Raw genomic sequence first — 17,139 nt, 5'->3', positions numbered from 1 at the left:
AAGGACTAAAGTGCTGCTGCACTGCTGTCTTTAGGGAGAGATGAAGCAAGGGATGAATCCCACTGCACCACTCATTCATAGGGTTTTCTGAATTTTTACTATTTTCTACAATACTGAGGACATCAAAACTATGGAATAACATAGGGAACATACAGAATTCAAAACGTATTCAAAAAAATTTAAATGTTTCATAATTTAGATTCTTCAGCGTATCCAGCATTTCCCTTGATGACGCTTTGTACACTATTGTCATTATCTTAACCGGCTTCATGAGGTAGTCACCTGGAATGCTTTTCAATTAACAGGTCTTCTTCTTTCGGCTGCTCCCGATTACGGGTCGCCACAGCGGATCTTTCGTCTCCGTTGCTCCCTGTCTTCCGCATGCTTCTCTACCACACCTGCCACTTTCATGTCCTCTCTCACCACATCCATGGATCTCCTCTTTGGCCTTCCTCCTTTTGGTGGGCCTGGCAGCTCCATCCTCAACATTCTCCTTCCAACATGCTCTGCATCTCTTCTCAGGACGCACCCATGCCATCTCAGTCTCATCTCTCTTAGCTTAACTCCCAAGCTCGCTTTTCAATTAACAGGTGTCTCGTAAAAAGTTAATTAGTGGACGAGTTTCTCGCCTTAATGCGTTGAGATGAAATAGTAAATAAAGTACAGTAAATAACTGTATTCAACACCACAACTATAGTAATCCATATTATGTCAAGAACCGCTCAACTAAATAAAGAGAAACGACATCCATCATTGCTTTAAGACATGAAATGACAATTTTAAAAAAAAATAAAGGAAAGCCACTGAATTAGAACAAGGTACGTCCAAACTTGTTACAGGTACTGTAGTCGAAAAGCATCAGTCTTTCCCCATCATTATATTGAGGAGGGTGCAACCCCCACCCCACCCATATTTTAACCCTGTGTCCGAAATCGCTCCCTAATCACTATATAGTGAGGACGCCATTTTGTAGTGCTGTCCGAAACCTTAGTGAGGATTATTTACACCCTATATTGAGGTATTTCACCTGATGTCACAGGGTCACGTGACACCCCGGTGTCCGCCATTTTGAAGGTCAAGCTAGCTAATGTCAACAACATAGTAGCTAGTATGTTACTGTAGCAATGTTTACGTTCAGTCATTTGGATGACTGTTAAAACCTTTCAGTCTCAAGTTTTTCCTTTACTGTATTTACTAGTTTACTGTAATTATGATCCGATAGCTATTTACACCGGATCCAGTGTAAATAGCTGCCGGAGCACGCTCTGGCTTGCTCCCCCTCAAATTAAGCAGCACGCTCCAGCTTGCTCCCGGAGTGCTCCGGCTGAGGTTCCAGAGCGCGCTCCGGCTTGCTCCCCCTCAAATTAAGCAGCACGCTCCGGCTTGCTCCCGGAGTGCTCCGGCCGAGGTTCCGGAGCGCACTCCGGCTTGCTCCCCCTCAAATTAAGCAGCGCGCTCCGGCTTGCTCCGAGTACTCCGGGAGCAAGCTAGAGCGCGCTGCTTAATTTGAGGGGGAGCAAGCCGGAGCGCGCTCCGGCAGCTATTTACACTGGATCCGGTGTAAATAGCTACCGGATCATAATTACAATAAACTAGTAAATACAGTAGAGGAAAAACTTGAGACTGAAAGGTTTTAACAGTCATCCAAATAACTGAACGTAAACATTGCTACAGTAACATACTAGCTACTATGTTGTTGACATTAGCTGCTAACAGCTAGCTGCTAGTACACTGCTACAACACAGACACCGACCCTAATAATACAGTTCTTGGTCATTGCCTGCTAACAGCAAATTTATAACGGGCCATGTCTAAACAGACTAAGAAGTTATTTCAATGACATTTAATAACATTTTGTTTATCCTGAGGACCGAAAGTAAATGAAAATGTGAACAAATCTTAGCTGTAATAAGATGGCGACCACGGGCTCCAGGGACGACCCGCTGATGTAGGCATGTTACCCAGCCTGACACAAAATATTTGTACGCATCCAAACTCTTATACGCTTTCAGATCAATACCTGTGTATGGCGATGGGTTTTTAACAACATAGGTATACAGATCATGTGGGCCGAAGTCAGGTAAAGACGAGGGCTTCGTGTACTTCTGTATGTCAGTGAACAATCCTGGTGGAAGCAGGTAAACGTCGTTCTCCAAGCCTGCTAACCTCAATTTTTGCAAATACCTCTCCTTCTGCTCGCCCTGTAAATGCCCTACGTCGCTAGATAGTGAAGGTGTTTTCTGCATCTCGCTCCTTTTTCTTTTATGTTTTTCGTTTGTCGCCTTCCTCGCATTCAAACTGATTCGAGCCATGCCGTCCAAAATGGCAGCCTAACGATGCATCACATGACTTGGTCACGTGGGTGAAAAACCTCAATAGTGCACTCAAAGTATCCCACAATGCATCACGAAAAGTAGTGTACAACGATGGTCACTAACCAAAGCAATATATCCCATAATGCACTGCGGTCACACTGAGAAATCTAATTAAAAGTCTCAAATTTGATTTAATAAAAGGCAGCGGCAAAAAAAGAGACAGTATTCAGCCTTGATTTAAAAAAAAAAAAATGAAAGATGCAACTACTTTGTATTTATTAATGTGGGAAATACGCTCAGTATAATACGGATTTATCACAAAAACAAATGCATGTATTCATTATTTTGAAAACCCACCAGCCGCCTGATCTGGCACGTTTTAATTGCGTGACAGTAATGACAAATACCAGCGCGACGGAGTAGGTCTTTCACACTTGATTCGCACACTCACATCCTCCATTTTTCTCTCCTGTTTCAAATTTGTATCCCACAATGCCTTGGGCGAACAGGGAAAGCCCACCACGTGATGCATGATGTAGTATCTTGAATTGGGTCATGGTGAAGCAGGAAAAAATAGCAGAGAATTTAGGGCCACGTGGACTTATTTGTTCTATTAGAAAAAAAAACTAATAAAATTGGAAGTCTGTGACTTGAATTCAGTAGCTTTCGGTCCACTAAACAAAAACCAGAATTACTTTATTAATCCCCAGAGGGAAATTCATTTGGTGTTGATAATTAGGTGTTGGGGAAAATTCTTTTTATGACTTACACCTGAAAAATCTGAAAGGCAGTACAGCTTTAAATATGACTCCTTTAACTGTTCGTTCAGATCCAAATGCTGCATAATAGGAGCCACAGGGAGGGGTCCTGTAGGTAGGCGAGCATCCTCATCCAGCACCCCACCGCCACTCCCAATTTAAAAAAAAAAACCACACAGTAACCTTAAGGGAAAAACACTGAGCAATGTGGCTAATTTCTAATTTAGGATACTGTTAAAGTGAAAGTCATCCAATATGTCCATGAAAGATGTTTAAACAAAAAGTCAACTCAGAATCTCATTAAATCTTAAATCAGCCTGAGGATAATTATAAAGATTAATATGCAAAGTTTTCATGGTAGCTTTTTTTTTTTTACTCCTTAAGGTTCTAATTAATGTCCCATTTACTTAACCAACAGGTTTTTGCTTTTTCTCTTTAATCATAAGGATATTTCAGTTACACTATAATTACATGACCTATTTTTGCACATTATTGCGGGACATGCTGTACAGCTGGGACTTCCAAACAACCCATACACCTACATACCCCTTAAATAATATGTCCACTTTTCAAATTTATACATTTTAGGATTCTTTTTTTTAAATTATTTATAACTACTTTTGCCCATTTTTTTTTAAGTCTATCTTAACTGTTCAAGAACAATCACCAAAGCAAATCTCTTGTATGTGAGAATGTAAACTTGATTCTGATTCTTTACTTATTACATTTGTCGCATTATTTCATATCCTATGAAGTGCACTTTTAGTGTAAATTGAAATTCAACCATTAAAAGATTGCTTAATCTCCGTTTGCTGGTTTCTGCTGTTGCTAGGCAACAGTCATTGTTCAACCCACCCCCATTTTCTTGATTGGGCAGGAATTATGAGGGACATCTTCAACAGCCAATAGGCTTTCATCATCATTAAAATGCCTTAATTATACAACCTCTGTAGCCAAGTTCAAATCGTACAGAAACCTGGTCATATTTTAAAAAATACTACAACATTTTTTTTTAATATATTTTTTACACTGTATAGCAAAAATGTGTGGACACCTGACCATCACACCCATATGCTTAGATTAGATAGAACTTTATTGATCCCTTTGGGCAGGTTCCCTCAGGGAAATTAAAATTCCAGTAGCATCATTACAGGATAAACAGAGAATAGAAATAGAGAAAAAACTTCTAGATAAATTAAATTAAATGAGGTATTTGCATTTCCAAATATAAAAAAGAATAAGATACCGGGGGGGCCAACGGAAGAGGTATTGCACATCATATTGCACATTGTCCAGTATTGTTTATGTTGGCCTTTTTCAAACTGTTCCCACTAAGCTGTAGGCATACAATTGTCTAGAATGTCTTTCTATGCTAAAGCATTACAATTTCCCTTTACTGGAACCATCCGTTCCAACAGGACAATGTTCCGGTGCACAAAGCAAGCTCCATGAAGACATGGTTTGCCAAGGTTGGAGTGGGAAAAAACCCCCCCAAGCCCTGACCTCAACCCCAATGAACGCCTTCGGGAAGAACTGGATCACTGACTGCACACCAGGCCTCCCATCAGTGCCTGACCTCACTTACACTCATGGCTGAATGACCACAAATCCCCACAGCCACACTTTAAAATCTAACGCAAAGCCTTCCCAGAAGAGTGGAGGTTACTATCACTGCAAAGTGAGACTAAATCTGGAATGCGGTGCTCATGGAGCATAAGTGTGATGGTCAGGTGTAAACACATTTATGACCATATAGTGTAACAGGCCAAGTATTTTTTTTTAATCGTCTTGCCAAGAAGGTATACTGATCAGCCTTAACATTATGACCACTGAGAGGTGATGGGAATAACATTGATTATCTCGTTATAATGACACCTATCAAGGGGTGGGATATACTAAGCAGCAAGACAAGAGAACAGTCAGTTGTTGATGTGTTGGAAGCAGGAAAAATGGGCCAGTGTAAGGATCTGAGTGATTTTGACAAGGGTCAAATTGTGATGACTGGGTCTGAGCATCTCCAAAATGGTACATTTTGTGGGGGTGTTCCCAGTATGCAGTGGTTCAAACCGAACAAAAGTGATCCAAGGAAAGACAACCGGTGACGGGGTCATGGGGCACAAAGGCTAGCCCATATGGTCCAGTCCCACAGAAGAGCTACTGTAGCACAAACTACTGAAAAACTTGATGCTTGCTAAAACAAAGGTGTCAGCATTACCTTTTTCAGCAGTTTGTGCTACAGCAGTTCTTCTGTAGGATTGGATCATATGGGCTAGCCTTCGTGCCCCATGTAAATCAATGAGCCTTTGACACCCATAACCCTACTGTCCTTCCTTGGACCACTTTTGGTAGGTACTAACCACTGCATACCGGGAACACCTCACAAGATGTGCCATTTTGGAGATGCTCAGATTCACCCTGTGTATGAAATCGATCACTCATTCACTACTCACTATACAGGGAATTACTATATAGAGGACTGAATAGTGAGCTCACTGATAAAATGAAAAAACACTTTCAGACACTAGTTCGTTGCGCCGTTATTTACGTCATTACTGTCACACAATTAAAACATGCCAGATCAGTCGGCTGGTGGGTTTTCAAAATAAAATACATGCATATATTTTTGTGATAAATTCATATTATACTGAGCGTATTTCCCACATTAATAAATACAAAGTACCTGCATCTTTCAGTTTTGTTTTTTTTTAAATCAAGGCTGAATACATTCTTCTTTGTCACTGCCTTTTATTAAATCAAATTTGAGGCTTTTGATTTCTTTCAGTGTGACCGCAGTGCATTATGGGATATATTGCTTTGGTTAGTGACCATCGTTGTACACTACTTTTCGTGATGCATTGTGGGACACTTTGAGTGCACTATATAGGATGTAAATAATCCTCACTAAGGTTTCAGACAGCACTACAAAATGGCATCCCCACTATATAGTGAGTAGGGAGCGATTTCGGACACAGGGCAACATCTGCCAACGTTGTCAAAAGACGCGCGCATCCTCTTTCGAATGCTGATGTAATCAAGCCGGAACTTTTGTTTGTTTTGATAGCAGTCAGGAAAGTTTGAAAAAAGTAGGCAGTAATCGTCATTTAAACTCATTTTTGTGCAATATTTCGTTTGGAAAACAGTTTTCAAAATGGCGGCACTGACACCTGGCTGACACTTCTTCACGTTTCGAAGTCTGGCACAAGTCTCGTGAAGATCACACGGATAAGCGACGCCTGCCGTGGACCAAACGACCTACATTCAACATGGCTAAAAACCGAATAGGCCGATAAGTAGAACATTTAATTGCAATTAGTTGCCAAAACGAGTCACGATATAAGGTGACTAAAACCGAAAACAGAATTAAATAACACGCTAATTAAGAAATAAAGCAAGTTTAAAAATGACTTCAGTTCCCCTTTAATAAATACAAAGTACCTGCATCTTTCAGCTCTTAAATCAAGGCTGAATACTTTCTTCTTTGTCGCTGCTTTTTATTAAATCAAATTTGAGGCTTTTGATTTGATTTCTTTCAGCGCGACCGCAATGCATGATGGGATATATTGCTTGGTTATTGACCATCGTTTGTACACTACTTTTCGTGATGCCTTGTGGGATACTTTGAGTGCACTATATAGGGTGTAATAATGCTCACGATACATTCGGACAGCACTACAAAATGGCAACCTCATAGTGAGTAGGGAGTGATTTTGGACACAGGGCCAGTCATCTAGCCATCACAACGTGGCCCTTGTTAAAGTCACCCAGATCCTTACACTGGCCCATTTTTCCTGCTTCCAACACATCAACTTCAAGAACTGACTGTTCTCTTGTCTTGCTGTCTAATATACACTACCGTTCAAAAGTTTGGGGTCACTTTGAAATGTCCTTATTTTTGAAAGAAAAGCACTGTTCTTTTCAATGAAGATCACTTTAAACTAATCAGAAATACACTCTATACATTGCTAATGTGGTAAATGACTATTCTAGCTAAATTCTACTAAATGTCTGGTTTTTGGTGCAATATCTACATAGGTGTATAGAGGCCCATTTCCAGCAACTATCACTCCAGTGTTCTAATGGTACAATGTGTTAGTCTGGCTAACGCGACTTCAAAGCTCTGCGAGCATTTGGTCTGGCAAAGATATTAAGCCCAACCATTTTCCAAAGACGTGGTTGACCCGCCTCCCTGAAATGCCTCAGTTTGCTACTGGTCGAAGCCAGAAAAGGCTGTGACGAAGCTTAAACCAATCACATCACTCTTTCCTCTGACGTATGTGACACGACGGAAACTGCTTGAGTAACAGGAAGAAGATAAATACCTCCAGGGCTGCTCTTTGCTCCGTTTTCAATGAGAACTTCCCGTTGAATGCTTTCAATACAGCATCTACCGCTGTGTCAAAGGCTTGCCGCTGCTCCATGTTCGTAATGTTTCTAGTGAATGAAGTGCTTCCGGCATAGATTCTGTAAACAATCTATGGCTTCCAGTCGCAGTTCTACTATGTCACTGCCTTGAACACGCCTCTACCCAGGGCCGTTGGAGATGCTCAAAGTTGATTGGCTCGTGATTTTTCGGGAGCTTGGAAGAGCTGGAGATAGCTTGCCTTGCCAGTATCTGTCTCGTTTTCTTCGCGGATGCACTGTCCGTTTACATTAAACCACCTGGAAAAGCCGGGAAACGGGAATCCGCCAGGGTCCACGTATTCAATCTAGATCGTATCTGGTCCGGTGCTGTGTAAACATTGAGATACGCGAATACGCTGTGCTGAGCTCTAGCTGGCGTCCTCATTGGACAACGTCACTGTGACATCCACCTTCCTGATTCGCTGGCGTTGGTCATGTGACGCGACTGCTGAAAAACGGCGCGGACTTCCGCCTTGTATCACCTTTCATTAAAGAGTATAAAAGTATGAAAATACTGCAAATACTGATGCAAATACTGCCCATTGTGTAGTTATGATTGTCTTTAGGCTTGCCATCCTTCCACTTGCAAGTAGTAAGTGATATGTGCTGGGATCACACACACAGCGGCTCAGTCCCGAATCGCGGCTTGTGCACTTCACTCGCGCGCTCTGTGAGCTGCGCAGGGCCGGAGTGCGCACCCTCCAGAGGGCACTCGCTGTTCAGGGCGGAGTGATTTGGAGCGCAGGATGCCTGCGGAGCCGAGCGTATCCGTGTATTGGTGTTGCTGTGTGCACGGCTAACGGTTTTAGTGTAAACGCGAATCGTTTTAAGAACGTTAATCTGATGATCCGCTGATTCGACGTAATGTAAACGTAGCCTAAGCTCGCAACAGGCCCTCGTGTTGCGTCACACTTAGGATGGGCGGGCCCAGGCTAACGATGTGTTTGCTCATTGCCTCAGAAGGCTAATGGATGATTAGAAAACCCTTGTACAATCATGTTAGCACAGCTGAAAACAGTTGAGCTCTTTAGAGAAGCTATAAAACTGACCTTCCTTTGAGCAGATTGAGTTTTTGGAGCATCACATTTGTGGGGTCGATTAAATGCTCAAAATGGCCAGAAAAATGTCTTGACTATATTTTCTATTCATTTTACAACTTATGGTGGTAAATAAAAGTGTGACTTTTCATGGAAAACACAAAATTGTCTGGGTGACCCCAAACTTTTGAACGGTAGTGTATCCCACACCTTGACAGATGCCACTGCAATGACATAAATCAATCAATCAATCAATCAATCAATCAATGCTATTCACTTCACATCTCAGTGGTCATAACGTTATGGTTGATGTGTCATGGCAAAATTTTCCCCTATTTTGAATCCCTAAGGGGTAAAAGTCATAATGCATTACAGATAATGTTAGTGGGAACAGGAAATTAACCATTAAAAAAAAATTAAGTGACAAATCATAAATCCTAGACTTATTCATTATAAGACAAGAGTTTAAACTGAAAACTGGAATAGAACTAGTTACTAATAATAGCTTATATTTATGAATAGCCGATAGAAATATGCATAAATCTATTATAAACGCCCACTCTAGCCTGTGTACACAAGCTGTATTTAGTGTTAGTTACATGCATCACTCCATAGACTCTGAATGTAAAGTGGCCCAGTAACTCGCTAACAGCTCAGAAACTTCTCTCACCCAGTTCTGAATCGCGTTGCTCAATTTCTGTTTCTTGTGCGAGACTGCAGAAGGCTCCATATCCGTCATTTATCAAATTACACGAAAATAAAACGTCTCTCCAAGCCGGGGTGGTAGCCGACAAGAGCAAGCCAACGTCACACAACTCTTACGCCACGTCACAGGAAGTGACGCGTAAAAACCTCGCCGTGCGTCTCAGCACCCATAGATTTACATAGAAGACTAGATGCCTCGTCCCCGTTGCCCGTCAACGAAGTCGAACGTCCGCACATGGCGGCCATCTTACCTCAGACAGCTGGCTTACCCATTACGTTGTGTTGGTAGCGATATGTACTTTTCAGATGACCGTAACTTCCTCAAATTTCAATCGATATTCAAACGGTTTGGTTTGTTATATAAAAAAAGCAAACGGAAGTATGTATTTATGATATTAATGATGAATAATCATTTTATGTTTTAAAAAAATACGCATAGCTTGGCGAAAATATTTCAGTATACTACAGACTGTAAGACAGGATGCATGCTGAAATTCCTATGCTGTGAGAAGCCTAACACTGCATACTTATGGATAACTGCGGCCTTAGGACAAATAACCATACAATTTATTTATAATTTTTAGTGAAAATATTTTTACATGTGATAGGGCCATAGGGGAAGCTAAAGTTAAATAAACAGCTTACTCACTTCTGAAACTTCAGAAATACTTCATCCACCTCAAAAACCTAATGCACTCACAGCATAGCATAATAACAAATATAAACTCACATCATAGCATAATAACAAATATAAACTCACATCATAGCATAATAACAAATGTAAACTCACATCATAGCATAATAACAAATATAAACTCACATCATAGCATAATAACAAATGTAAACTCACATCATAGCATAATAACAAATGTAAACTCACATCATAGCATAATAACAAATGTAAACTCACATCATAGCATAATAACAAATGTAAACTCACATCATAGTATAATAACAAATGTAAACTCACATCATAGCATAATAACAAATGTAAACTCACATCATAGTATAATAACAAATGTAAACTCACATCATAGCATAATAACAAATGTAAACTCACATCATAGCATAATAACAAATATAAACTCACATCATAGCATAATAACAAATGTAAACTCACATCATAGCATAATAACAAATATAAACTCACATCATAGCATAATAACAAATGTAAACTCACATCATAGCATAATAACAAATGTAAACTCACATCATAGCATAATAACAAATGTAAACTCACATCATAGCATAATAACAAATGTAAACTCACATCATAGCATAATAACAAATGTAAACTCACATCATAGTATAATAACAAATGTAAACTCACATCATAGTATAATAACAAATGTAAACTCACATCATAGCATAATAACAAATGTAAACTCACATCATAGCATAATAACAAATATAAACTCACATCATAGCATAATAACAAATGTAAACTCACATCATAGTATAATAACAAATGTAAACTCACATCATAGCATAATAACAAATGTAAACTCACATCATAGCATAATAACAAATATAAACTCACATCATAGCATAATAACAAATGTAAACTCACATCATAGCATAATAACAAATATAAACTCACATCATAGCATAATAACAAATGTAAACTCACATCATAGCATAATAACAAATGTAAACTCACATCATAGCATAATAACAAATGTAAACTCACATCATAGCATAATAACAAATGTAAACTCACATCATAGCATAATAACAAATGTAAACTCACATCATAGTATAATAACAAATGTAAACTCACATCATAGCATAATAAATGTAAACTCACATCATAGCATAATAACAAATGTAAACTCACATCATAGCATAATAACAAATGTAAACTCACATCATAGCATAATAACAAATGTAAACTCACATCATAGCATAATAACAAATGTAAACTCACATCATAGTATAATAACAAATGTAAACTCACATCATAGCATAATAAATGTAAACTCACATCATAGCATAATAACAAATGTAAACTCACATCATAGCATAATAAATGTAAACTCACATCATAGCATAATAACAAATGCAAACTCACATCATAGCATAATAACAAATGCACTGCCTGAGTAAGTAATAGTATAAAACAGTGACAGCGACTCACGGTAGTTTGTGACAAAAAAAAAGCATTTAATTAATCACATGTGGTTATACTTCCAAGGATAAAAAGATATCTTTACATTTACAAAAAGAACATTCAAAGCTGATTATCATGTCAAAGTCAATATATGTTAGCACAGAAGATTGAAATTTCATTTGACTAGGCTCCAATGTGCAGTTAAAATAAAACTAAACATACTTATATAAACATCTACAATTAAAACACACACAGACACACACATCATCTTGTCATCAAAGTCAGTACTTTGATTTCCTGTAAATCATAATGTGAGTGCTGTGCTGTGCTTGTGTAAGTCTTCATACCCCTTGTCTGTGGTAAGATGGCCGCCCTGTGCGGACGTTCTGGAATACGCGGTGAGGAATCTAGTCTTCTGTGTAAATCTATGTCAGCACCACTCTTTTTAAAATTTTTTTAAATAATCTTTATTGAAAATCGCAGCAACAAAAATACAAATACAGTTATTAATACACACACAAACAACAAATCAAGAGCCAGGGGGAGTTTTTAAATAAAGACATTAAACAATGAGCAAAAATGAAAAGTTTTAGCATCTTTCTTGTTTTTAGAGTCAGAGATTATTTTATATGCTGTTCAATTTCCTTTTCGAAGGCTATAAAGGAAGGTTTTGAACGACTAAACTTGGCTTTATGAATATGGTATTTTCCTAAAATGATCAACTAATTTATTATATATATATAACTCTGTTTTTTGCTTTTGTTGTTATGGAAAGCAAACAGTACATATTTCCAATACAGAGAAAAATCAGAGTCAAGCTTGGCTGTAATGTATTTGATTTTGATTTGATTTATTAGGTTAAAATGCAGTACATACAAAATACAATATGAACATGGCATAAAAACCAGGATTACACACAAAAAAAGTGTGAACACTTGTTTCCATTGTGGTCCCAGAGACTTATTACAGACAGCCATGGTTACCATCTCATCTCATTATCTCTAGCCGCTTTATCCTTCTACAGGGTCGCAGGCAAGCTGGAGCCTATCCCAGCCGACTACGGGCGAAAGGCGGGGTACACCCTGGACAAGTCGCCAGGTCATCACAGGGCTGACACATAGACACAGACAACCATTCACACTCACATTCACACCTACGGTCAATTTAGAGTCACCAGTTAACCTAACCTGCATGTCTTTGGACTGTGGGGGAAACCGGAGCACCCGGCGGAAACCCACGCGGACACGGGGAGAACATGCAAACTCCGCACAGAAGGGCCCTTGCCGGCCGCGGGGCTCAAACCCGGACCTTCTTGCTGTGAGGCGACAGCGCTAACCACTACACCACCGTGCCGCCCCGTGTTTATGTATTATTATAATTATTATTATTATATCTATTATCATTAACCGCTTATCCTGTACAGGGTCGCAGGCAAGCTGGAGCCTATGCCAGCTGACTATGGGCGAGAGGCGGTGTACACCCTGAACAAGTTGCCAGGTTATCACAGGGCTGACACATAGAGACAAACAACCATTCACACTCACATTCACACCTACGGTCAATTTAGAGCCACCAATTAACCTAACCTGCATGTCTTTGGACTGTGGGGGAAACCGGAGCACCTGGAGGAAACCCACACGGACACGGGAAGAACATGCAAATTCCACACAGAAAGGGCCTCGCCGGCCACGGAGCTCGAACCCGGACCTTCTTGCCGTGAGGCGATAGCACTAACCACTACACCACCATGCCACCCTATTATTATTATTAATCTATTCATTTATTTTATTTTATTTTTTATTGCATTTAATTTGTCTCTTTTGTCAAAATTAAAAAAAAAAAAAAAAATTAAAACCTGGAGGGGCGGCCCGGTGGTGTAGTGGTTAGTGCTATCTCCTTACAGCAAGAAGGTCTGGGTTCGAGCCCCGTGACTGACGAAGGCCTTTTTGTGCGGAGTTTGCATGTTGTCCACGTGGGTTTCCTCCGGGTGCTCCGGTTTCCCCCACAGTCCAAAGACATGCAGGTTAGGTTAACTGGTGACTCTAAATTGACCGTAGGTGTGAATGTGAGTGTGAATGGTTGTCTGTGTCTATGTGTCAGCCCTGTGATGACCTGGTGATTTGTCCAGGGTGTACCCCACCTTTCGCCCGTAGTCAGCTGAGACAGGCTCCAGCTTGCCTGCGACCCTGTAGAACAGGATAAAGTGGCTAGAGATGATGAGATGAGAAATAATCTGGAGAGCTCATAGCTTATTCCCCGCTGTAGAGACATGTGAAGCCATCTGGCCGCCATCTTACCACTCTCATCGCGTGTATTTGGTTTATGTATTAAACTGTCGTATCCAATCAAATTTGCCCCAAGAAAAGTATCTCCTGACTTTTTTCCCCTTTCATCACCTCCTCTTATTTTCTCAACTTTTACCCACATTCCTTGCATATCTTTATAGCCCTCCCCTTCACTGTTATTGTTTTTTTTCTTTTCCAGTCCAATCTCTGATTTTTTTTTTGAACGGCTCTTTTACTACTATACTTATTTCAGTGGATATTATTTCAGTTTTTATCTTCTACAGTGTATCTTTCTCTTTCATATATTTCTTCCTTTCTATCAATCAATCAATCAATCAATCAATCAATCAATCAATCAATCAATCAATCAATCGATCCTATACCAACACAAAGGCTGTACAATACTCCCTTTCTATTTAGGACAGTTTTTGAAACAGGATCATTTTCTCATGTTATTTGCCATTTTCACTTCATTCTCACAGTCATGTCTTAACAGTATTTATTGGTTATGTTGGTTGCAAGCTGCATGAATATTGTGACAGTGAATTATATGACTGATCACTTTAAGACTGTAAAGACATGACTGTGAGAATGAAGTGAAAATGGCAAATAACATGAGAAAATGATCCTGTTTCAAAAACTGTCCTAAATAGAAAGGGAGTATTGTACAGCCTTTGTGTTGGTATGATAGATAGATAGATAGATAGATAGATAGATAGATAGATAGATAGATAGATAGATAGATAGATAGATAGATAGATAGATAGATAGATAGATAGATAGATAGATAGATAGATAGATAGATAGAACTATATAAAAATGATCAGAGACTGAACTGGAAAAGAAAAAACAGTGAACGGGAGCACTAAAAAGACATGTAAGGAATGTGGTATTGTACAGCCTTTGTGTTGGTATGATAGATAGATAGATAGATAGATAGATAGATAGATAGATAGATAGATAGACAGACAGACAGACAGACAGACAGATAGATAGATAGATAGATAGATAGATAGATAGATAGATAGATAGATAGATAGATAGATAGATAGAACTATATAAAAATGATCAGAGACTGAACTGGAAAAGAAAAAACAGTGAACGGGAGCACTAAAAAGACATGTAAGGAATGTGGGTAAAGTTCAGAAAATAAGAGGAGGTAATGAAAGGGGAAGAAAGTAAGGAGATACTTTTTTGGGGCAAGTTTGATCGATACCATGGGTTAACACACAAGCCAAATACACGCGTTGGGGCTGGTAAGATGGCGGCCGGATGGCTTCACTCTGACTAGCTTATGAGCTCTCCAGATTTTATATAGAGCTCAGTGGTTGTAAGTAAAGCCACTGAAAGATAACCTCCTGGTCACGTCTTTGTTCACTAAAAGAATCCAATAGGACATGGTGTTAGAAGTGGTGCTGCGGTGAATGAAAGGATAAGGGAAAATTATAAGAGAAGTGATAGGAACAGAAAGTTTTAAAAAGCGGATGGATAGTGGATATGTTTAGCCGAGCTAACCTAGCAAGCATGTCGCAATGAGGACCACAATAATCAGAGTATCGTGGTCAACAACAGGATGACCCTCCACAGCCCCCTGCAACCCTTTCTGCAACATTCTCCATAAACCGCCAGAATCATTCGACCTTTTTATTACTAGAGCGGTGGCTACAATTATCGATACCTTAACGATCTTTTGGCCATTGCAAATGGAGAAAAGGCTTTCAATATATAAATTGTGCATGAATAATTATTCAAACTTCCACTGGGAAAAAATGAGTTGATTCCCGATTACTTAGCGTATCAGATCACATGACACCATTCCACAATTATCGACACCTTTGTCCACAATTATCAACACTGTTCCACAATTATCGACATCCAGATGATTTTTTTTTTTAAATCAGTATGTGGTATTAAGTTAACAAAACATAGTTTAACTTAAAATTTGTTTTACATAGACTTATATTTAGTACAAAATAACTTTTATATAAATATATCGATGTCGGTGCTTACATAAATGAGGAAGTAATTCTAATGTTTGTAAACAAATGAACTAATAATATTTAACCTGTCAGGAAATCTTTTTGTTCCACTTTCTACCCACTTTCTAAATATTTTCGTAGATCACATTTTGTTAATCATTCGTTGTTGTTTGTATTAATTTCTAGTTTTGTAGTTTACCCTGCGATGACCTGGCGACTTGTCCAGGGTGTACCCCGCCTCTCGCTCATAGATAGCTGGATGGATGTAGTTTACCAATAAATGTCAACAGGCAGTTGACATTGTAACCACATGAAAATCCAGGTCAAAGGTCGCATATCATTCTTTGAACCAAAATATAAAATGTTGACTGATATTGTAATATGTGGTAGATATTTACAACAAACTGCAAAAAAATATTTTCTAAAGGAATAGAAAAATCTGAATATTTCAAGCATGTATTTTTTTATATGCGAGGAATTTAATTCTGGTCTAATTCTATTTATTGCGATCGGATTCCAAATACTCTATAAACATTCCAGTCTGTTATCAAACAGAAAAAATATATTATAAATCACAGCACTTTTATTTTTTTAAGTACTTCATATACTTCAACAATGTTACACAAAGATTGAGCCATAACAGTTGTAAATGTCACTTAATTCCACAGGGTGTCGATAATGGTGGACACCGGTGAAAGTGATCACTATTAGTGACACCTCACTTGACTTCTCAAACGCATATTTAGATACAAAATGGCGACTGATAAATGAAAGAGTAAGAAACAAAGTAGGTTTCGACAAGGATATCATGAAATATCAAATTGAATTTGAGAAGTAAAAACATGTCCATGATCTTTCCACCATGCTTACCTGCGATAATAACGTCCAGGTTTTCCTCAAATTGCTAAAAAAAAAATCCATCTCAGGTAACGAGCTGTGTCATCAGACGACAAGCTCAAAGGGCGAGGCGGGTCTTCCGGTTGATTAATTAACCAGTAATAACTGTTGTAACTGAAACTCACATTTGTAAAATTGTTTTTACTGGTAAATCTGAAAAGGTGTCGATAATTATGGACTGTCGATAACTGTAGCATCGGAATAATAATCGGTTCCTGTGTGTGTGTTTAAGTTGCCTGTGCAGTTTTCGAACAAGGAATGCGTTGTTAATTCATATGCTTAAGACAGTAACAGGGAATAAGGCTGGGCAACCAGGGCTTTACATTAGCACCTGCCCACCCGCCAAATGCGGGTAAAATTTGGCTTTGGCGGGTAATAACTTTAGTCCCACTAGCCACTTTGGTGGGTGGTTTATTTTGTGGTATGACAATATATTTTAATTGTAGTTTTCTCTGAAGGCATCTGATATAATAAACGCATTGCAATGTGATATTATGCGCCTACAACTCCCATGAGTACCTGCATAAACATTCTGACACAACATGTTAGAATTGTTTAGAACGTTCTTCTTCAACTTCAACTTCATGTTGCTGTCTGTGGCCATGACTATTTTACTTAGTGTATCTTTAGTGGGAGATTATGCTGACTATGC

General features: G+C 39.0%; 1 protein-coding gene across 2 annotated transcripts in view; it reads right to left on the bottom strand.

The window, feature by feature from the left end:
• Positions 1–9,333, bottom strand: part of papss1 (3'-phosphoadenosine 5'-phosphosulfate synthase 1) — an 84,339-nt gene extending 75,006 nt beyond the window's left edge. For both annotated transcript variants that reach the window (XM_060926460.1, XM_060926459.1), the window contains exon 1: positions 9,182–9,333. Coding sequence is in view for 1 of the 2 variants with exons in the window: in XM_060926459.1 (XP_060782442.1) it covers positions 9,182–9,250 (69 nt within the window). In the remaining variant the exon portion in view is untranslated. The remainder of the gene's footprint in view (positions 1–9,181) is intronic.
• Between the last annotated feature and the right edge of the window lie 7,806 nt (positions 9,334–17,139).

Source organism: Neoarius graeffei, chromosome 7 (genome assembly GCF_027579695.1).
Source record: "Neoarius graeffei isolate fNeoGra1 chromosome 7, fNeoGra1.pri, whole genome shotgun sequence".
NCBI lineage: Eukaryota > Metazoa > Chordata > Actinopteri > Siluriformes > Ariidae > Neoarius > Neoarius graeffei.
The sequence above is the reverse complement of the archived record's forward strand: the minus strand, read 5'-3'. Positions and strand labels throughout refer to the sequence as shown.